General features: G+C 38.5%; 1 protein-coding gene across 3 annotated transcripts in view; it reads right to left on the bottom strand.

Annotated features, from left to right (window-relative positions):
- ANO3 (anoctamin 3) overlaps positions 1 to 22,612 on the bottom strand; it is a 436,850-nt gene that overhangs the window by 255,620 nt on the left and 158,618 nt on the right. The window contains exon 1 of one of the 3 annotated variants that reach the window (XM_077114245.1): positions 3,492 to 3,678. The exons of the other annotated variants lie outside the window; for them this stretch is intronic. Coding sequence (XP_076970360.1) covers positions 3,492 to 3,537 — 46 coding nt within the window. The 5' untranslated portion in view covers positions 3,538 to 3,678. Of the gene's footprint in view, positions 1 to 3,491; positions 3,679 to 22,612 lie in introns of those variants that run through there. 3 annotated transcript variants of the gene reach the window in all.

Here is a 22,612-nt window from a genome sequence, read left to right as displayed (position 1 = left end):
GCACACATACTCCCCATCCTCTGTAACTATAAAGCACTCCAATTTATCCTCAGGACCTCAGAACTAAGCAAAACACCTTTTGTTTTTTTTTAAGATTCACTTCCTTTTTTTTTTTTTTTTGCTTGGGTAGGCACCAGGAATCAAACCTGGGTCTCGAGAACTCTGCCTGCTGAGCCACTGCAGCCCGCCCAAGATTCTCACTTCTTACTACCTAATTTTTAAGTTTCTTAAGACAACCTGGATTTTAAGTAAAGTGGGATAAAATGTCAAAAATATAAGTGGATGTCTTTCTCAGAAAACACAACTGGCATTGCCAAGAAACAAGATGTCAACATCTTTCTAGAAAAATACAGGGATCCCCACAATTCAAAAACCTCTCAGACTTCCTAGGCATCGAGCTCTCTGCAGAAGGAGAGTTTTGCAGTAATAAGTTCAGGAATGAAAATGCTAAGTACAGTGCCTGGCACACAGCAGGAGCTTGGCAAATACGATTTGACTGGAGAGTGACTAAATACCATTTCCTGCAATGGAACTTTAAAATCATGAAATGAGCCAGCTATCTAAATGTACTCTCTGGGAAGTCTTTTGGAAGTTTTCCTGAGTATGGATATTTGAACTGGGTAGAGTCTGTGATTCTAACCCTAGACCATTATAAAGAATCATCCTTAGATAAGCTACAGTAGGCCACTGTGTCCTTTAGCATGATCCTCAAAGTAAAAAAACTAGGAGGCAAAAGGAAAAAAGAAAAGGAACAATTTTTTAGAAAAAAAGCTGACAGTTTCTATTTATTCCTAAACAGTCAGCAAAAGACATATGAATGTAAATTGTTTTGAACCCCAAATATGGTGTCAGGCTAACTGCTAAGTGCATTACATCTCTGCAAGGGAGATACCATGTTCTTCATTTCACAGAAATGGTAAATGAGGCTTAGAGATATTAAGCAACATAATTCGTAAACTGGAGATGTGGGATTAGACACACGGCTGAAAACTAAGTTTATGTATTAAATAAATGGAGAAATTTGGTTTTACATATAGAATCTCATTTTACAGATAACTTCAGGAGTCTGTACTGATTTATTGTAAAAGACTGAGTAATACCTGCGAGGGAATTTGATCAGGGACTGATTATTCCATAGGGCTCATATATACAGGAAATTGTATGTGACTTTGTTAGAGCTTAAATATAGGGAATGTGTCTGTTTTTCAAGAGAGGGTGGAAAGTATTTGTCTTATAATCATAGTATTTTCCAGACATATCAGGCTAAACATGTATTATAACTCTGAAATAAAATCCCAAAAGACATTGATCTCACTTGATTAAAACAAAAATAAATTTCATAAATTGAAACTGGGATTATTCAGACATATTATTTCCTAAAAGTGAACTAAAAGCCCAGCTCTCCTCTGTATCTGGCTCAGGAAGAAATTATCTATGTTTTCACATTGCCAATTGCCACTCCCAAAGAACAGAGGGAGAGAGAAAATTTTTGTTGCAGGGGTCAAGAATTCAATCCATTCATATTATATATAAAGCAAAGTTCAAAGAAGTTGAACACTTTGGCTTAGGTTTCTCGATTAATAACAAAGGCAAGCCTAAAATTTAGGACTCTCAACTTCTAGTCCAGATTTTTTTTTCTACTTAAATGCACAGCATCCAGGTAAATATTATGGTTCACAGCACTCCTATAAGTTTTCTGACTCATGCCTCCTGGGTCAAAAAACATCTAGTGTATTATTTTACTTCCTCCTGTTAAAAAAATTTAAAACAGCTAATCCTCAATTTGGTCTTTTTTTTTTTTTTTTTTCAAAACCAGTACAGAGCTGTGAAGCAATATCCAGAACCTCTTAGCTAAAAGCAAATGATGCTTCCTTCCTAACTCTCTTCCTCTTCATATTTATCCTTTTGCTAAAGTTGTCTCTTGTGCCAAAAAATAAAGGAAGACTTGAAAGTAAATGCTTATAATACATCATCATGGAAACAGTATGAAGTGCCAGGGTTTGCATAATTGTTTATCACTCATTTTGAGCAGTATCTGTCGGTTCTAAAGTTGGCAGTTCTATACTTCTTAAAACACACATCACTTAAAATACATAACAAATTTTTGTGGGGTCATGTAAAGAGTTCAGGCCCCCAAAATGAATCACATTCAGGCATGCATCACAAGAGGATATTAGTTGTACGAGGCTGAAGCAACATTCCACTACGTTTTTTCCCTATTATGAACGTTTGTATCATTTAAAGTAATGATTTAAAGAAAGAAAAACTCCTTGAAGAAATTTCATTTTCTTTACGACATTTACATTTGAGATGAAATTGCATAGTAGCTGAAATTTTTGTCTATTCCCGCAGTCTCTCTAATGCCACTGCCAATTTCACACATTTTATAAAGAGCCTAAAGAACCTGGACTTTAAACAGCATAGAATTATGGAATTGGAAACTCAGCCCAATATTCTACCTAATGCATAATCCCTCTTAAATTATCCATGGTGTGTCCATTCAGTTTTTACTTTTGAAAAAGAAAAGTCAAATATCTATATGGAAACAACTGTTGACAAAATAAATATGGGTAACATCTAAAAGAAAAAGTAGGAAAATTTAGGTAGATATTTATTTTGCATGAGCAAATTTACCTTCCAGAATTTAAATTTTAGGTATTATATGATCAACTATGGCATAATTACAATATTAATTCAATAAAACAACTATTATGTTGCTTAATAAATGTTTTAGTACCATCTCCAGCAAATCAGGAATATACCTAAAAATACGCAACCTATAACAAAAGATCTTTAAACAAAATAAAAAGGACCGAAAAGTGAGGATATCTTGTAATAATTCTTGATATGACTATACACTTTTATCACTGTATGCACGAGAAATTTGAGGGATAAACTAAAAATAATCTAAACCCCCTAGAGGAGGAATTTAATAACAACAACAACCTGAAACGCAGAATCAAGCTTGGGACAGAAACAAAACAAAGTTTTCCAAGGAAATTATGGAGCCTTTTCAACTGGGACAAATCAACTTTGGAATCTCTTTATCATAGGATTGTGCAAACATATCTCAAATAGGTGATTGTGTGTATGTAGCGTATTAGCCGTTTGTATCACAGACTGGGGCAAATGTAGTCCAACATTTCTGCTTTCAAACCTCAGAGCGCAACTGTGTTGACAGAAAAACCTCTACCAAGCTGGTTTGCTGCAATGCATTAAAAGAGTCTTAGCAGAAATATACATTCAATCAAGTCGGTGAAATGACGAATTCCGCTTCTCCCAGAGACCATGCGGAGGCTCAAAAATCAGACTCATCTAGAATGCAGAGTGAAAAGGCATTTAAGGAAAAAAAAAATGATTAAAAAAAAACTTCACAGAGTTCCCCACCTCTGCGTCGCATCAGTCTGCGAGGGATGCTCCTACACAACTGCAAGGGCATGCAGAGGGGGCCGTGGCGCCCGCAGGGAGAGGGGAGCAAGATTCCAACTGACCTTTTTGCTGCTTAAAGGACTGAATCGAGCCAGAATGGTGGACCATTTTCACTTTGCGCGGCCCCGCCGGGAGCAGTCCGCGGAGGCTGAGGATTCAGACTGGCTCAGACGCTCCCGGGCTCCGAGGAGCACCCGAGCCTCCGGGTGCGCGCTGCAATCCCACACTTGCCTCAGCCGCCGCTTGGCTCCCGGGGCTGCGCGCCTACCGTTGTCATAGCAACCGCGGGGGCGGGCCAGCGTCCGGCTCCCCTTAGCGGCTACTTGGGGAATCGCCCCGCCACGCCGCGCGCCGCGTGTCGCAGTGGGGTCAGCCGTTCCGCGGGGTTGGATGGATTTGGGAACGTCAAATAAATCCGAGTAGATTTCCAGAGCTGCTAGTGATTCCCTTTTTCACAAATATTGGGGCTGCTTCTTACACCGGGGCACCAGCATTGACTTCCTAAAAGTCGGTCTGTAAACACTGGCGTCTAACCCAGGGCAAAGTTAGTTCCTCGGTAGGAGGGGAATGGGATAGCAGATGAAAAGATGTTTGCATCGTTCCCTCTTAAACTTAAATATGGAAAAATCCACCTCGGCTTCCCAGTAGTGTTTTATTAGATAAACCATGTTAAATGCACTGCAGATTCCTGTTAACTAAAAACACGTGAATTCTCCTGGTTAGCTTCAGCTGTCCAGATCTTGAATCATACATGGTAGTTTGCTACTGGACCATTTATTATCTATTAAGTAACAGGTGCTGGACAGACACTTCACCCATGACAATTCAATCCTCATAAAAGCCCTACGAAGGAGGTAGAATATTAGCATTCTAATGTAAAAGAAGCTGGGGCTCAGAGCAAGGAAGAAGTCTCACGAGCATATAATCCAACACTTTACTTGAAAGAGAAGGCACCTGATACCCAAGAAGGTCAAGTACCTTCAGGAAAGTCAAACAGCAGTAACCAAAATAAAACCAGCTCAAAAATTCTTTTCTGTACAGCCTCCTTTTCTCCTTTGGCCACTGCTGCCAGATTCAAACCTCTAACCTCCTCCTGGAAATTGGGATGTTTTACTGAACAGGCACAGCAGAAAAATTCGTGGCATTTTAAGTTTTGAAGATTTGTGAGATTAACTCAGAATTATGAAGGATCCAAATAAAGGCAGATGAAAAAGAGAAAGATGCAGATGTTTTGAAATTTTCAAAACCTCAAGGAGGTTGAGATACTAATGTATACTCTTCCATCTTACCTGCGGTACATGATCTAAGGACGATAAGGGGAATAGACCTTTGAACAAGTTGAGGTTCCATTTATGTATGGCTGAATAACAAATCACCCTGAAATTAAAGGCTTAAAACTACAGTCTCTCATGGTTTTCCAGATTGACTAGGCTCAGCTGGGCCATTTTCACTGAGTCCCTCTAGAGTTTTCAGTGGCTAGGGCAAATTATCCAAAGCAAAGAAAAAGGAGATGGCGTTCACTTTCAGTGAGAGGAGAAGCACAGAATTGGGGCCAGGTTTAATCTACCACAAGAGTCACTCCAGAAATAAAACATTGAGCATTTAGTAAGAGCTCAGTATGAAGGCATTTAAGAATACTTAGTTATAGAAAATGAAAGTATGTCTGCCTACCTTCAATGAAAAGCTAGAACAGATTTCAGAGACCATTTCGACAACGATTCATTTGACCAGTGAAGACACTGAAATCCAGGGCAATAAAAAACCATGATGAGGGTGGTTTGTTTTATTTTGCTTGTTTGTATTTATTACTTGCAATTAAAAGTTCTGATGCAACCCAATCCATAGGTCACTGCAAAGATTAGTGCATGCTAGGAAACTAACACCCAATAAATATTATTTTGTATAGTTCAGTATTATAATTATGACTGATTTTCTTTTTAAAAAACTCTTACAAATCATTGGGATTAGAATCAGACATTTTTTGAACTGTGGTCATACAATTCATTATCAGGAGAATCAGTTTAATTAAAGACCTCCAGTCCTTCTCCACACTTCCAGGCATAAGTAATAAGTCAGTTTCACAGAACTACTTCTTTCTTCTGATCTCTTGATTTTCTCCAACCAACTCCCTAACCCAGCAGGAAGCAAGGGCATGTGTTCAGAAACCAGGAATGAGTCAAAAATGTTGATCCTAATTAGAAATTAAAATTAAACACACACACATAGAACAGTTTGGTGATTATTTTTAACACCTTGCCCGCAACCTCTGCAGCATAGCTGTGATTAATTAACTTGTCATAAAACTGATTACCTTTCATAGGAAACGTTTTAGGCTGGGCTACCAGGTTGATAAGTAGGAGTTTCGAAGCATATATTTGCTTGTTTTAAGATCAGTCTTTTAGGGGAAGGTTGCTAGAGGAACAGCTTTGTGAGGGGCCAAGTACCATCTGCTTTGTAGGAAAGCAATGCAAAGAGAAGGGAAAACTGTGTAGGGAAGGCAGGGGCAAAAGAGACAGAATTTTGGAAGAAAGGAGTTTAGAAAGTGGGGAGCTCAGAAAGAGGGGTATGAGTAAAGGTTGCCCTGAAAAAAATTTTTTCAAAGTGTGTTAGGTTGGTTTTCCTTAATTTTTCTGGTTTCAAGCCTCTTTCTTCAGATTTTAACAACTGGCGAAAATATTCATGTTATGTAATGTTAAGTAGGGGGGCATTATAAAGTATGATCTTTACTGTGTTTTGCAGAATGGAAAAAAAACTGAAAAGAAACATGCCAAAATTTCCAGAGTAAATATTAATATATTCCTATAAGATAAGATTAAGGGTGATTTTTTTAAACCCTCCATAGTTTTGTCAGTTTAATGATGTCTACAAATAAAATATTTACTGATTTTACATTTTTACGCTTCTATCTTTAAACTCCCCCAACATGCTTCACCCCAAGCCCCATTTACCTATCTTTTTATATCTCCAATTTTCCTTTCTTTTTCAGTCTTGAAGAATGGCTTTTTTCCCTCTAAAATTTCTGTTGCCCTTATGCCACCATAAGCAGCTCACCACCTATCTCTTGTTGTCTTTAAGTAATTAAATTATCAGATTCCCTATTACTTTTTGCCTACCAGAGCAGTAAGAAACTCTGTTTTCTACATCACAAGAGGGCTTTTTATTACTTTGAATTTTGAAACATGACTCTCAGTTAAGCCAATTGTGAGTTTTCCTGAGCAGTGCTCTATCAAATAACTGATGGAATTCTGTCATTGCCTCTTTGGTTCTTGAATCACTGACTTAATTGAGATTGGAATTGCCAATTTTGCTTTTCATTGCCTCAAGGGAAACAAATAGAAATTCTCTTTTTGCACTTATTCCCCTTCTAGAACTCAGCCATGTAAGGCATTAACGGGCAAAATGAAATTGCAAAGTCACATTGGTAATGGCCTTTCCTGCAAACAGTAAAGAACAAAGAAGTAAAAAGAGATCTCCTTGGGACACATAAATAGCAGGAAACTAAGGGTTTATTAAGTGCAAGTTGAGCATACAGTATCTGTTACTTCAGAACTGAAGTAGCTCCTGTCACACAAGTTTCATGAAAGCCTATTAATAAAAAAATAAAGAAACAATATTTTTAAACGTAAAATGACTTAAGAGAAATGCTTATTTTGTGCTCTGAGCATTGTCTTCTTATACAAAGCCAAGGGAAATACATTAATATATGATAATTAGACTATATTAAGTACTTTTGTTTCTGGGTTCTTTTAGCTATTCATATGTTTTTAGGACACAAACAAGTTGTCAAAAGGTCATATGCTGCAATAAAAAGAAGGGTGGTGTCATGGTCAGGTTCATGTGTCAACTTGGCCAGGTGGTGATACCCATTTGTCTGCTTGGGCAAGTGCTGACCTGTCTGTTGTTATGAAAACATTTCATAGAATTAAATCATGATCACATTGGCTGCATCCACAGCTGATTCCATTTGTAATCAGCCAAGGAGAGTGTCTTCTGCAATGAATGATGCTTAAGCTAATCACTGAAAGCCTTTTAAGGAGGATTCAGAAGAAACAGGTTCTCTTCCTGCTTGGCCGGCAAGCCTCTCCTGTGGTGTTTGTCCAGACCCTCGATCAGAATTGTCAGCTTCACAGCCTGCCTACAGATTTTGGACTCTACATTCCCACAGATACGTGAGACGCTTTTATAAATTTTATATCTACAGACATTTCCTGATGATTCTGTTTCTCTAGAGAATGCTGACTAATATGGCTTGATACTAGGAGTGGTTCTTAAGAAACAGAATCTTAAAAATGGGTTTTAACAATTGGTTTTCTACTCTGACTGGACTCAAAGGCACTGAGAACTCTGTTTCCCCTAATCAGAATGATACTGCCAATCCATGGCGGTGAGTTGGCAAAAGAGATAGTCAAAATATCACCGTTCCGATTCTTCTAATGCTTCACTCATACGAAGTCAGGCTCTAGGGGATAATGTTTTTGACACCTTTACGGAGTTTTATGGAAATGGGAGGTATTTCCAATGTTGGCTGGTTGTTGTTAGTTACACTGTATACATTAATGAGTGAAAGGGATGGGCTTATGGCTTCAAATGAGAAGCTTAATCACTGTCTGACAGATGTAGACATTTTTATGAGTGTCCTGAAGGAATATCTTATTTCCTGTATCCATAGACTTGAGATCTCTGAAAATCAGACTCAGAATTTTATTGTTAGAGTAGCAACTTTACAATGTAAGCTGAAATCGCAGTCTTGCATGGTGTCTGCTGTTAAAGTGAGGGCATTGATTGGAAAGGAGTGGGATGCGATGGCGTTTTACAGATTGATAATGATGTCAGTGGAGAGGTTGAAACCCTAGGTCATGCTGAGTCTTCTCTAGATAACCGTGTAATAGTCTTCCCTGAAGACATAGTTGTCCCACCTCCAGCCTGCCCTGAGGAGTTGGCCACCCAACCTCTACCTGAAAGGATTAGCCCTAGAGTGATTAATCCTGTTTCACCAGATGAAACTGCAAATGAATGCCCTGAAGCAAATAACTTGGATGATACTTCTAAATACTTCTAATTCTTTTCATGACCCACTCCCACCACCCCTCATTTCTTCCAGACCTATAACTAGTCTCAAGTCCCAACAGGCCCCTAAAGTTGAGGTACAAAGTATCACACATGAGGAGGTATGTTATACTACAAAATAACTCTATGAGTTTTCCAATTTATATTGACAGAAATCAGGGGAATATGTGTGGTAATAGGTTTTAAGGGTGTGGGATAATGGTGGGAGGAATATAAAGCTGGATCAGGCTGAACTTATTGATATGGGCCAACTAAGCAGAGATTCTGCATTTAATGTTATAGCTTGAGGGGTTAAAAAAGGCATTAACAGTTTGTTTGGATGGTTGGCTGAAACATGGATCAAAAGGTGGCCGACATTACCTCAAGTTGAAATGCCAGAACTGCCCTGGTATAATGTAGATGAGGGGATCCAATGACTTTAGAGAGATTGGAATGTTAGAGTGGATTTATCATGCAAAGCCTGCTCTTACACCCGAGGAATGTCCAGAGGATGCACCTTTTACCAGAACTGTGAGAAATTAATTTTGTGAGATTTGTGCCGTCATCCCTGAAGAGCTCTGTAGTTTCACTTCTCTTTAGGTCAGATATTAGTGTGGGAATTGCTGTCACTGAGCTGGAATTCTTAAACACAATAGGGATGACCAGATCCTGAGTTGACAGAAGCCGGGTGGCAGCACTTAATCGCCAAAGACAAGGTGGACGTGGCAATCATAATAGACAGCAGACTCAAACCAGGAGTCAAAGTAATCTGACTAGCAGAGACTTGTGTCATTGGCTAGTAAATCGCGGGGTACCTAGAAGTACAATAGATGGGCAGTCTACTAAATTCTTGTTTGAGCTGTGTAAACGAAAGAGTTCTAAGTCAAGTGGATAGAAGTCTAACTTGAATTACAAAAACAGAGAGTCACGGCCTCTTAATTAATTTCCAGACTTGAGACAGTTTACAGATCCAGAGTCCCTTGAATGAGAGGGAGGCCAGGTCCCTTTGGGGAAGGACCCTGTTACACTACCACAAATTTATGCTGTTAATCTTCCCCCAAGCCTTCCCCAAGGAGACCAATGGCCTTTTACCAAGGTAACTGTACATTGGGGAAAAGGAAATTATCAGATATTTTGGGGGTTATTAGACACTGGTTCAGAGTGACATTAATTCCAGGGGACCCAAAATCTCACTCTGGTCCAACAGTCAGAATGGGGGCTTATGGAGGTCAGATGATCAATGGAGCCTTACCTCAGACCCATTTCACAGTGGATCCAATGGGCCCCTGGACTCATTCTGTAGTTATTTCCCCAATTCCAGAAATCATCATTGGAATAGACATACTGAGCAATGTGGGCAGAATCCCCACATTGGCTCTCTAACTCATGCAGTGAGGGCTATTATGGTAGGAAAGGCCAAGTAGAAGCCACTAGAACTGCCCTTACCTAGCAAAATAGTAAATCAGAAACAATACTGGATTCTTGGAGGGACTGCAGAGATTACTGCCACTCTTAAGGACTTAAAGGATTCAGGGGTGGTGATTCCCACCATATCCCCATTCAACTCTCCTATTTGGCCTGTGCAGAAAATAGATGGGCCTTGGAGGATGATGGTGGATTATTGTAAGCTCAACCAGGTGGTAACTCCAATTGCAGCTGCTGTTCCGGATGTGGTATCACTGCTTGAGCAAATCAATACATCCCCTGATACCTGGTATGCAGCTATTGATCTGGCAAATGCTTTTTTCTCAATAGCTGTTAGTAAGGACCACCAGAAACAAGTTTTCTTTTAGCTGACAAAGTCAGCAATATACTTTCACTGTCCTACCTTAGGGGTATATAAACTCTCCAGCCCTATGTCATAATCTTGTCTGCAGGGAGCTTGGTCATTTCTCCTTTCCACAAGACATCAAACACATCCATTATATTGATGATATTATGTTGATTGGACCTAATGAGCAAGAAGTAGCAACTACTCTAGGCTTAATTGGTAAGGCTTTTGCATGTCAGAGGATGGGAGGTAAATCCAACTAAAATACAGGGGCCTTCCACCTCAGTAAAATTTTTAGGTGTCCAGTAGTGTGGGGCATGTTGAGATGTCCCTTCTAAGGTGGAGGATAAATTGCTGCATCTGGCCCAATCTGCAAGCAGCAGAGACACACACTCTACCACCAATATGGCACCATTCCCCAAGGTGACCAGCTGATTACATTGTGGCAGGTTGATTACATTGGATCACTCCCTTTATGGAAGGGGCAGCGATTTGTGCTAACTGGAATAGACACATACTCTGGATATGGGTTTGCTTTCCCTGCACGCTATGCTTCTGCCAAAACTACCATCCATGGACTTACAGAATGCCTTTTCCATCATCATGGTATTCCACACAGCATTGCTTCTGATCAAGGAAAACAATGATCAAGGAACACAATGAAGTGCAATAATGGGCACATGCTCATGGAATTCTCTGGTCTACCCTGTTCCCCGTCATTCAGAGGCAGCTGGATTGATAGAACAGTGGAATGGCCTTTTGAAAACTCAATTACAGTGTCAACTAGGTGGCAATACCTTGAAGGGCTGGCAATACCTGAAGGGCTGGAGTAATGTTCTCCAGGAAGCTGTGCACACTCCGAATCAGCGTTCACTGTATATGCTGTTTTTCCCATAGATAGGATCCATGGGTCCATGAACCAAGGGGTGGAAATGTGAGTGATGCCCATTCACTATTACCCCTAGTGATTCATTAGGAAAATTTTTGCTTCCTGTCCCTGTGACCTTGAGCTCTGCTGGTCTACAGGTTTTAGTTCCAAAAGGAGGACTGCTTCCAGCAGGAGAAACAACAAGGATTCCATTGAACTGGAATCTAAGACTGCCACCTAGTCACTTTGGGCTACTCATGCCCCTGGATCAACAAGCCAGGAAGGGGTTATGTTACTGGTTGGGGTGATTGACCCTGACTGTCAGACGGATTTAGGACTGCAAATATAAAATGGAGGTAAAGAAGAGTTTTCCTGGAATATAGGAGATCCCCTAGGGCATCTTTTAGTACTACCATGCCCTGTGATTAAATCCATGGAAAATTGCAACAGCCCAATCCAGGAAGGACTACCAATAGCTCTGAAACTTCAGGAATAAAGGTTTGGGTCACCCCACCAGGCAAAGAACCATGGCCAGCTGAAGTGCTTGCTGAGGGTAAAGGGAAAATGGAATTCATAGTGGAAGAAAATAGTGATCAATATGAACTACTACCATGTGATCAGTTATAGAAACGAGGACTGTGATGCTGTTTTTTCATGTTATAATGTTTACATTTTAAGATATCAAGTTTAAGAATGAATATTACCCAAGAACATGCACCCTATTCTGGGGAGATTTAATGTGTTTCCGGTTGTATGCAGGACAGTTGACTATTAAGTGAGGAAAAAATGTGTCTTTTATTGTTTTCTATTTGGAAATTAGGTATGGTTTAAGGTGATGTGTATAGCTGCTAAGTTGGCAAGGGTTGAACTGTCATGGTTAGGTTCATATGTCAGCTTGGCCAGGTGGTGATACCCATTTGTCTGATTGGGCAAGTGCTGGCCTGTCTGTTGCTATGAGGACATTTCATAGAATTAAATCATGACAACATTGGCTACATCCACAGCTGATTCCATTTGTAATCAGCCAAGGGGAGTGTCTTTTGCAATGAATGATGCTTAATTTAATCACTGGAAGCCTTTTAAGGAGGATTCAGAAGAGACAGTCTCTCTTCCTTCTTTGTCCACTGTCCTGTGGAATTCATCCAGACCCTCCATTGGAGTTATCAGCTTCACAGCCTGCCCTATGGATTTTGGACTCTACCTTCCCACAGTTACGTGAGACACTTTTTTTGGGGGGGGAGGGTGCGGGAGGTACCTGGAACAAGAATCAAACCCGGGTCTTCTGCATGAAAGGCAAGCATTCTACCACTGAACCACCCATGTACCTTCTTTTATGAATTTTATATCTACAGATATTTCCCTGATTCTGTTTCTCTAGAGAACCCTGACAAATACAGGTGGATTGCAATCAAACAATTGCTTCCAAAAATACCTATGGTTCGAGGCTCACATGGAATGGTATAACAGAATTAAGCAGGTTAATTCTGCTGATCAATCCAGCCTGTATGCTCAGAGCAGCATTCACAATGGACACTCCTGATGGATGTAAGGGAAAGCACAGGAAAAAAATCTGCAACCTCTGCCTTCTGTGAGTCCAACCGTATGGGGTCTTATCACACACTATTTTGAAGAGACAGGAAGACAAAACTGTTTGCTTGAAAAGACTGCATTAATGAGTGGGACAAAGTAGGTGCTGGGTTAATCAACAGTTGATATATTAGGCAGCAGCTCAAGAACTTCCAATTTGTTTTAAGACTCTTATAATTTATTTTTATCTTATAATTGTTTTCTTTCCCATAGAGATCTCTTTACTTGCTGCTGCTATTTCTTCCACTCGAAATGCTCTTCCTAGGACTCCTACTCTACTTACATTTTTTATCAGTCCCTCTCCATCCTTCAAGTCCCCAAAATAATGCCATTTCCTAGATGAAGTCTTTTATTCAAAATCCTCCTATAAAACCAGTTTGATGTGAAGTTAGCCCCCCTCAGTCCTATAGATTTGAACTAATACTATTTCATAGTACTTTATGATTTTCTGCTATGCATTTTACACAAACTTTTTTTTTTTTTTTTTTTTGGCATGGGTAGGCTCCGGGAATTGAACCCAGGTCTCTGGCATGGCAGGCAAGAATTCTCTCACTGAGCCATCATTGCACTGCCCTTACACATTTTATACATAGACTTTTAAGAGTAGTAATGTATATTCCTCCCAGTTCAGGAGTCCTTTAAAGTAGAATTCATGTTGATTCATTTTTCTGTTTCTTACAATACCTACTAGATGGTCTGGAATATAGAAGTGAATGAAATAAATATTTGTTGAATAAATGATTTTCCATGATCCTCAACTACTGCTTGTCATTTGCCAGAAGTCGAGGAATGAGACATATAAGTATAAGCCCATTAAATGAACCGCCTCTTGAGAGTTGCATGCAAGTATGAGGATTTCTACTTCTTTGTGAATTTATTTCTTGACAGGTGGATAATTCCATAAAGACTGCTTTTTTGTTTTATCTTTTTAATCTAATAATGTAATAATTACTGATTTAATTGCTCTACTATACCCATCTTCATAAATTCTTAACCTGGCACACTGGTCATATCAACAGCTCTATCACATTTTGGTGACTGGTCATGCCTTTAAGCATCTGGTAATGAATGTGACTGGGCTAGATCTGCACCCTACTGGTTGTATGGGTGTTTGCAAATCGGAGGATAGAGATGAAGATAGCTTTTGAGGTTTTCCATTTACATTTCAAAGATGCTATAAACTTGACCCCTGAGAAGCTAGGTGAGTACACACTGGTCTCTATTTTAATATGACCAGCCCAGTTGAAACAATGAGTATGTCTACTGGATTATCATTGTTCCAGCGATAGTAGCACCATAAATTTAAAATGATAGTTTGTTTGAATATTTACTGGAAATTATGTTCCCAATTAATCATTTACTAATAAACACAGACTGCACAAGATTATTGCAGGATGAGTTTAACTTTTGGAAAAATAATACACCTACCTGGAGATATGACTAAGTCTAGCTGGAGGAGATTGGGGTAATTTAATTTCTATTTTCTCTTGGCTTACTGATAGTATAAATTTATTCTCCGTTCATTCATAGAGTGACCTTATTTTCTGAAATGATTTTGTTTCAGTGTAGTCATTAATAGCCTCAAACTTTTAAAAGTGTCCTGTTTGCAAAGTAAGTTCTATATTCCCCCTAATTATTAAATATATATTATGTTAGTAAAATAAATGTAAAAAAGCCCCAAAATGATAACAATTCTTTTCATGTAAACTTGATTGACAAAAGCATTATAACATTTTAATCCAATAAAGGCACAGTTTAAAACTAGGAAAACATCAGCACTTGGCCATGGAGAATCTTGACTTAGCAGACAGATGTGAAAGGAGGGCCTTATTTTCATCAGAAGATGAAAAGATTGTTGAAGAATTATTTGCCTTGCTTAAAAAATAAACATCAGTAACTCGAAAGCATTTATGTGTCAATATTCAATGTGTCTATTGTAGTCTTGGAATACATAAAGGGAGAAATCTAATGAATTTATGTTTAGCATCACTGAATAATTGATCACATTATGTCACCTAGTAAAATATTCAGTGAACTACACATTATCTTAAATAAAGTTCTTCCTCATTTGCTATAATTTCTACAAGGAAGAGAACAGAGCTACACATTTCTTTTCAGTACATTTAACAAATATATACTGGAATCTGGGTGCCAAGTTCAGCCAGAATATGTATTTTTAGTCTTTCCAAGCTTTATACCAAGAGCAACAGTACTTTATAATTACTTTAAGAATAGATAACAAATGGTTATATAACCCCTAAATGTTTGAAGCTCCAATTGTTCCAAATTTCCAGTGCTTTATTTCAAAACAATGGTTGAACAATTGGAAAACTTTTTTTACAGCATTGCATTTTATACAATAAAAATCAGGTTTTGCATATGGTACTTTCAGGAAAGTCTGCTTGATGGACTAGAAAAGCAGGAGAGTTGGCGTTAGAAGATCTGAGTTTGAGTACTAAGTCTGACACTTAGGAAACTACATGGCTTGGGAAAAATCACTATACCTTAAAAGCTCAAAAGCCTGGGTTCCATTAATTCGGCTCTGTATACCTTGCTACATGATGCATGTATCAAACATTTTCCATTAGTATTACTCTTGGGGTTAAGACATTGAAAACATATTTACCTACATGTACGTTATTTGATAATGGCGGTAGGATGAAGGTGGATGCTAACTCTAGGTAGTATATTTTCAGGTTTTGCCATGATACAAGCTGACAAATGTTGGGTAATTTTTAAGAATATCAGGCAATAGTAGAAATATAGTGTAGATTTTGAAACACAGTTGTTTGTGGAACATAATGATCATTTTGTGACAATTTTTAGGCATAATAATCATCCTATCTACCACTAATAGATGCTTAATTTTTGTCTGGTACTATGTTCAGTAAGTTAATAAATTATACATTTAAATCTCATAAAAACCCTACATAGAGATAGCTTTAGCATCTGCATTTTCTCAGATGGAAACAGTGAGATGCAGAGAACCTTCTTAAATGCCCCATGATCAAACAACTAAATAGCAAAGGGAAGACCTCATTCCAGAACCTATGCACTTTAACCTCTGCATTATACTTCCTGCTAAATAAGACAAAATATTTCACAGTGCTATCTCTAAAAACCAGAAATTATACTAATTGGTTGTTAATACAACAAAATAACACAAAAGTAATAGTAACCCATGAACAAATTGACAGGATTAGCTTCTTGAACCTATGAGTTAGATAGGACATGCAAAGAAACTGACTTTATTGACCCTAAGTCACATGCCCAATCTCACAAAACTGGTTAGTAGTAGAGGACGGACTAGTGCTCAGAGTTCCAGCACCCTCTTCTGACTGACACCAAGACATTGAGTTACTTTCAAAATATTTTCTTCTTGAATTCTTCCAACTAACAGAGCAATCTTCTAAGCTTGTCTTCCCCAAAGAACTCTAGGTTCCAAAGTTGAGACTTTTCTAGCCTTCATCCCAAATCCCCTCCATTATTACTGAAATCCAAGCTTACCCAACAACCTACAATTTAATTCTTATGACTTTAAAAACTATACCAGAACTTGCTTTCTACATATGGTATTGAAATTATTTCCATAGATTAAATTCCCCATAGCATTTTTAAAACTTTAAAATTGAAATCAACATATCCAGTATACATTATGGCTCTCCTTTGCCTTTCTTTTTTTTTTTTTTCCTTTCTTCCTTGTATTTTATTTCCTTTGTGAACATTTATAAGGCACCTAATATAAACCAGGTACTACGCTATGTGCTGAGAATATAAAAATAAATAAGCCAGATTCTTTCCCAGTCTATTAGTAGGCATGTCTGTCTCCTCACATGGACCCATAACTTCCTTCCAAAACAGAAGTTCTTTTGCCTCTTCTTTTTTTTTTTTTTTTTTTTTTCGCATGGACAGGTGCCGGGAAACGAACCCAGGTCTCTGGCATGGCAGGTGAGAACTCTGCCACTGAGCCACTGTACCCTGCCCAAGACAGAAGGGAACACCTCATTCCCTTCAAAAGACAGAAGTTGTTTTGATGATCTCTGAACACACAGCACAGAGCAGACCATTGTTATCAAAGGAAAACAATTAAAGAAGCAGTGCACAATTAAGATTAAATTGTTTTATTGGGTCCACTATGAGTTATGCACTTTTCTCATAATGGTGTTTATTAATGGTATTCTGAATTGGCCACTTCAGGATCTTAGAAGGAATAAATATGACAAATTTTACCATTATAAGGTATAAACTGTTGACAGCTCATCCAGAAGAGGGCCAAAGAGCCACAAATCTCTGTGATGATGTACAGGATGTATTTATTCTCAGAATTAAACAATAGGAGCAACAAATTGGGGGTCTAAAGTATTTTTGGATATTTTTAAATTAACCTGTTCCCACCCCCATCTTCAGTCATAAACTGAGCCTTAGACAAATGTTGGGAGAAAAAACAGACAACGTATGGTTTAGGGAAGGGAAAAGAAAGCACCTTTAAAGGGATGAAATGTAATTTAAAGATAATAATGTCATCTATATTTATTTCGTGCTTAGTATGTACCAGCCATATTTTATAGATGAGAAAACCAAGCTTAGAGAGGCTGAGGCCCTGAAAACCACAAGTTTCACACTGTAAAGTTCTCCCTTTCAAAACCAGTGTATGGCCTCCCCTATCACTGGGTGTACAATTGTTACTGCTGTGCTGACATATGATTTCATAGAAAAGGAGCTTTGATCCTGTGCCGGTTTGAATCTGGGGTGGACCCCAGAAAAGCCATGTCCTTTAAGCCTCATTCAATATTGCTGGCTGGGAGTTTTTTTATTGTTCCCATGGAGACGTGACCCACCCAGTTGTGGATGGTAACTTCTGATTGGATGATTTCCATGGGTATGTGTCTCCACCCATTCAAGGCGGGGTTGCTTCCTGGAGCCCTTTTTCTGGAGCTACAGAGCCTTAGCAGTCTGAGACCTTTGGAGATGAAGAAGGAAAATTTCCCTGGGGAAGCTTCATGAAACAAGAAACTGGAGAGAAAGCTAGCAGAGGTCGCCATGTTCACCATGTGCCTTTCCAGTTGAGAGAGAAATCTTGAATCGTCATTGGCCTTCTTGAACCAAGGTATCTTTCCCTGGATGCCTTAGAGTGGACATTTTATAGCCTTGGTTTAGTTGGGACATTCATCATGGCCTTAGAACTGTGGACTTGCAACTTAATAAATTTCTCTTTTAAAAACCATTCTGTTTCTGATATATTGCATTCTGGCAGCTTGCAAACTAGAACAGATGCTAAGAGAATTTAAATCTGGTTTCTAATGGGTGAGTAAATTGCTGTATTTAGACCTAGGAGGATCTTGCAGAACTATCCCCCAAGTTCTTATTTTATAGCTAGCAAAAGTTTCAACAGGGATGTAACCTGTTCAGGGCCAAATGTCCTAGTGAAAAACTTATAAAGAATTTCTCCTTCTTAGGCCTCTCACAGATAAGATAAAGCTTTGAGACATGGGACACTTCTGGGTTTTGTTTTAGTTTGGTCTTTGGTTTTAAAAAAGTGTATTGCTAAAGTAGGGTTACAAAGAGCTGTTTTAGTAAACGCTTCACAAGGAAATACATACCGTTATAAATATAATATAATATAATAAAGTGAAATATAATTATATTGCTCATAATAGTATTAAAATTCAATACAAATTTGATGTATAAATCATTGCACACTGTATCATTCAGTTGCAAGACAGCTGCCTTCTTTCAGGCTCAATTGTGTCTCTCTGTGCCTATAGACAGGCACTAAAGATGGAACTAAAAGTTTAAATCCCAATTCCTTTATGAAAGTGAAGTTAAGGTCAAAGGACTCTGTCCCCCAGACTCTAATTTCTTGTCTTTTATCTATGGATATAAGATTGAAACAACTTCAGTATAGCTTTATGAGTATCTACAAGGTGTTTTATTAGAAACAGTGAATGTGAGAGGAATTTGAGAGAACCTACTGACTGAATATGTTTCTCTTCCTTGTGCAAATTTTTAACTCTCCTGAACCATTGGAACCCACAGGAAAAATCTGCAAATTTCAAAGAGATCAGGGAGAAAGAGTGAGATAAAGATATACTACAATATGGATGAACCTTGAAAATAATATGGTAAGTGAAATAAGTAAGTTACAAAAGGCGACATATTGTATAGTTCCAATGGGTCAATATATCGGGACTGAATTGCAAATTAATAGGTTTCCCAGGTTGGGCAAGAGGGCAATAGGAAGGAACTGCTAAAAGGTATGAGGTTTCTTTTTGGAATAATGAAAATGTTTGAAATTTAGGATAGTGGTGATTGTTACACATGTTTAAAAAATAGAATCGCATACTTCACAAAGGGTTGGTTTTATGGTATGTAAATATATATATATATATATATATATATATATATCAGTAAAGCTGAGGAAAAAACCTTTAGTAGAGACTGAATACTTAACCATGGGTCACCAAGTTACAATGAGATCTGAGCTGACCATGAAGTACTGGGTGTCATCTGACCCACCAAGCCATACAGGTGGGAGCAAACAGAAACATTCCATAATCAATAGTGGTATATATTAGATCAAACTCCACCAACCCCTGGAGTTACAAGTAAATTACATGAGAAAGTAGCGAAATGCCGATAGGTTGCACTTCAGCCACATCGCCTTCGCTCTCCCAGCCTGCAGCTATGGCCTGTTAGGGACTTTCTGCAATTAGCTCACAGAGAAAGAGCAAACTTGGGCCTGCCTTAGAGATAGTTCTGTGTGATATGCAGGTACCATCTGAAAGTGGGCAAGTGCAGCACCACAGCTCCCTTCCTTGACATCCCTGAAGGACAGTGGTGAAGGGAAACCCTCTCTGTGGCAAACTTCAAGCAGTACATCAGGGTGTTCATTTTGACTAGAAGAAGAAATGGCCAGAATTACATTTGTATACAAATTCATGGGATGGGATGTGGCCAGTGGTTTGACAGGATGGTCTGGGACTTGTAGGAACATGATTCAAAAATCAGTGACAAAAAATTTGGGAGGAGAGGTAGGCGGATAGAATTTCTGAATGAGTGAAAAGCATGAAGATACTTCTGTCTTGTGTGAGTGCTCACCAGAGAGTCACTTCAGCAGAGAAGAATTTAAATAAATATAGCATGGCTGGTTTTATAGATACCAGTCAATCTCTCTTCCCATCCTTTCCTGTTATTGCCCAATGGGCCCATGAACAAATTGGCTATGGTGGTAAGGTTGGAGCTTATGCATAAGTACAGCAATATGAGCTTCTACTTACTAAAGGCAACCTGGCTACAGCCACTGCTGAGTGTCCAATCTGCCAGCAGCACAGAACAATACCCGGTACATAATATGGCATCATTCTCCAAGATTATCAGCCAGTTACTTGGTGGTAAGTTGATTACGAAGGACCACTTATATCATGGAAGGGCTGTGTTTCATTCTTATGGAATAGACATTTACTCTGACTGCAGATTTGTCTTCCCTGAACACAATGCTTCTACTAAAACTGCCATCTAAGGACTTAGAGAATATTTTGTTCATTGTCACAATACTCCACACAGCATTGCTTTGGATCAAGGAACTCAGTTTACGTCTAATGGGCCCATCCTCATAGAATTCATTGGTCTTATCATGTTCCCCAAGACCCAAGCAGCTGGGTTGATAGAATAGTGGAATGGCCTTTTGAATACCCAATTATAGCACCTACTGGGTGGTAATAGCTTAGCTGGGACAGTGTTCTCTGGGAGCTGGTATATTCTCTAAATCAGAATCCAATTATGATGTTATTTCTTCTATAGCTAGGATTCATGGGTCAGGAATCCAAGGGTAGAAATGGGAATGGCACTACTCTCTATTATCCCTAGTGGTTCACTAGGAAAATTTTGCTTCCTGTCTATTCTAGTTTGCAACCTGTTGGAATGCAATATACCAGAAATGGAATGACTTTTAAGAAGGGGAATTTAATAAGTTACAACTTTACAGTTATAAGCCTAAAAAATGTCCAAAATAAGGCATCTATAGAAAGACACCTTAATTTAAGGAAAGCCAGTGGATCAGGAACACCTCTGTCAGCTGGTAATGACACGGCTGGCATCTGCTGGTCCCTTGTTCCTGGGCTCCGTTGCTTTCAGCTTCTGTTCTTGTGGGAGTTACTAACTTTGCTTCTCTGGTGATGGCTTCCATCTCTTGACTTCTCTTGGCTCTCCCCAGGTTCTGGCTTGCTTAACATCTCATGGTGATGTTGGGTGGGCTTCAAGCATCTCCAAACATCCATGTCTCTGCTCTCTAAGTGTTGGCATCTGTGTCAGCTCTCTCTCTCTCTCTCTCGATCTCTCTCTCTCTCTCTCTCTGTCGCCTTGCCATTTCTGAGGTTTCTCCAAAATGTTTCCTCTTTTAAAGACTCTAGTAAAATGGACATGGCCACATCTCTGTGGAGATCATTTAAAGGTACTAGCCTACGCTATTGAATTAGGATTAAAAGAAACAACTGCACCCACAAGATTGAATCAGGATTAAAGCATGGCTTCTCTGGGGTATATAATATTTTCAAACTGGCACATTGTCCCTGCAAATTTATTAATCTTTACTGGTCTAGAAATCTTCATTCTGAAGGGAGGAATGTTTCTATCAGGAGAGTCAATAATGATTCCATTGTACTAGAAGATAAACCTGACACCTGGCAAATTTGGACTCCTGCTTCTGAATCAACAGGCAAGGAAGGGGAAATTATATTGCTGCTACAAAAAGGAGTTAAAAAAGACTATGCCTAGAATACAGGAGGTCCTTTAGGGCATCTCTTAGTACTACCATGCCTTTTGATTAAAGTCACTGGGAAACTACAACTGCCCAATCCAGTCAGGACTACTAATGGCCCAGACCCTTCAGCATTGAAGGTTTGGGTCACCACACTAGGCAAAGAACACCACTCCAGTATGACCAGCTGCAGACACAAGGACTGTAATTGTTATGAATATTTATACCTTATTAAGTTATGAATATGTTTTTGAATATATGTGTGTGCATAATCCAATATCTTTGCTTTTTTCCCCTCTCACATCAAACTATCATTTGACATGTGTATAAATTTGAATTATAATATTTAATTTATAGGATGTCATGGATAAAATTGAGTATCATCCAAGATCTTGCATCCTCTTTGGGGATACATTTTAGTGAATTTATAGTTATATGCTAGAAAGTTTTATTATGTTAAGCAGAATTATGACCATGTCATTATCTTTACTTGGAGATCAGGTATGTTGTAAGGAGATGTGTGTGCCAGATTGACAAGGATTGTACTTTGAGCTGCTAATTTCATATGTCTATGTGGCTAGGTTATGTTGTTTGGTCAACAAGTACTGGCCTACTTGTTCCTCTAACAGTATGTCACAGATGGGAATTACATCTACAATTAGTTTATTGCATGTATATATCTTGTTAAAATTCCTGACCTCTAACAAATTTCAGATAGGATTAACGAAATATTTACAAAGTAAACCAGAAAAGAGATATATCAAACTTCTTATCTGCAATTCTGGAAATTAGAATGGCTTCTTCAGACTGATTATAAAGGATTACTTCACCCCAGAATCAAATACCTGGAAAAAATGTAATTCACTCACAACTATAGGAATGCTTGAGGAAAAACTCTGAGGAATATTTAACCTATATAACATGTCTAAAGAAAGCACTTAGTAGTAAAATATTCAGCTAAAACAATCGTTGAACCAGACAGACATCTCAAGATAGAAGGGTAAAATAATGGTGAACTTCAAATTCTCAACTTATGTATCTAATTAAATTCAAATGTATAATAATACACTTTCCAGGGATGTTTAATATAAAAGCTAGAAAAATGCATTGGGAAGAAATGAAAAACTGTGAAAAAAATACTGATTATTTATCAATC

This window comes from Tamandua tetradactyla, chromosome 8 (genome assembly GCF_023851605.1).
Source record: "Tamandua tetradactyla isolate mTamTet1 chromosome 8, mTamTet1.pri, whole genome shotgun sequence".
Classification (NCBI taxonomy): domain Eukaryota; kingdom Metazoa; phylum Chordata; class Mammalia; order Pilosa; family Myrmecophagidae; genus Tamandua; species Tamandua tetradactyla.
Note: the sequence above shows the minus strand (reverse complement) of the source record. Positions and strands in the feature narration are given on the sequence as shown.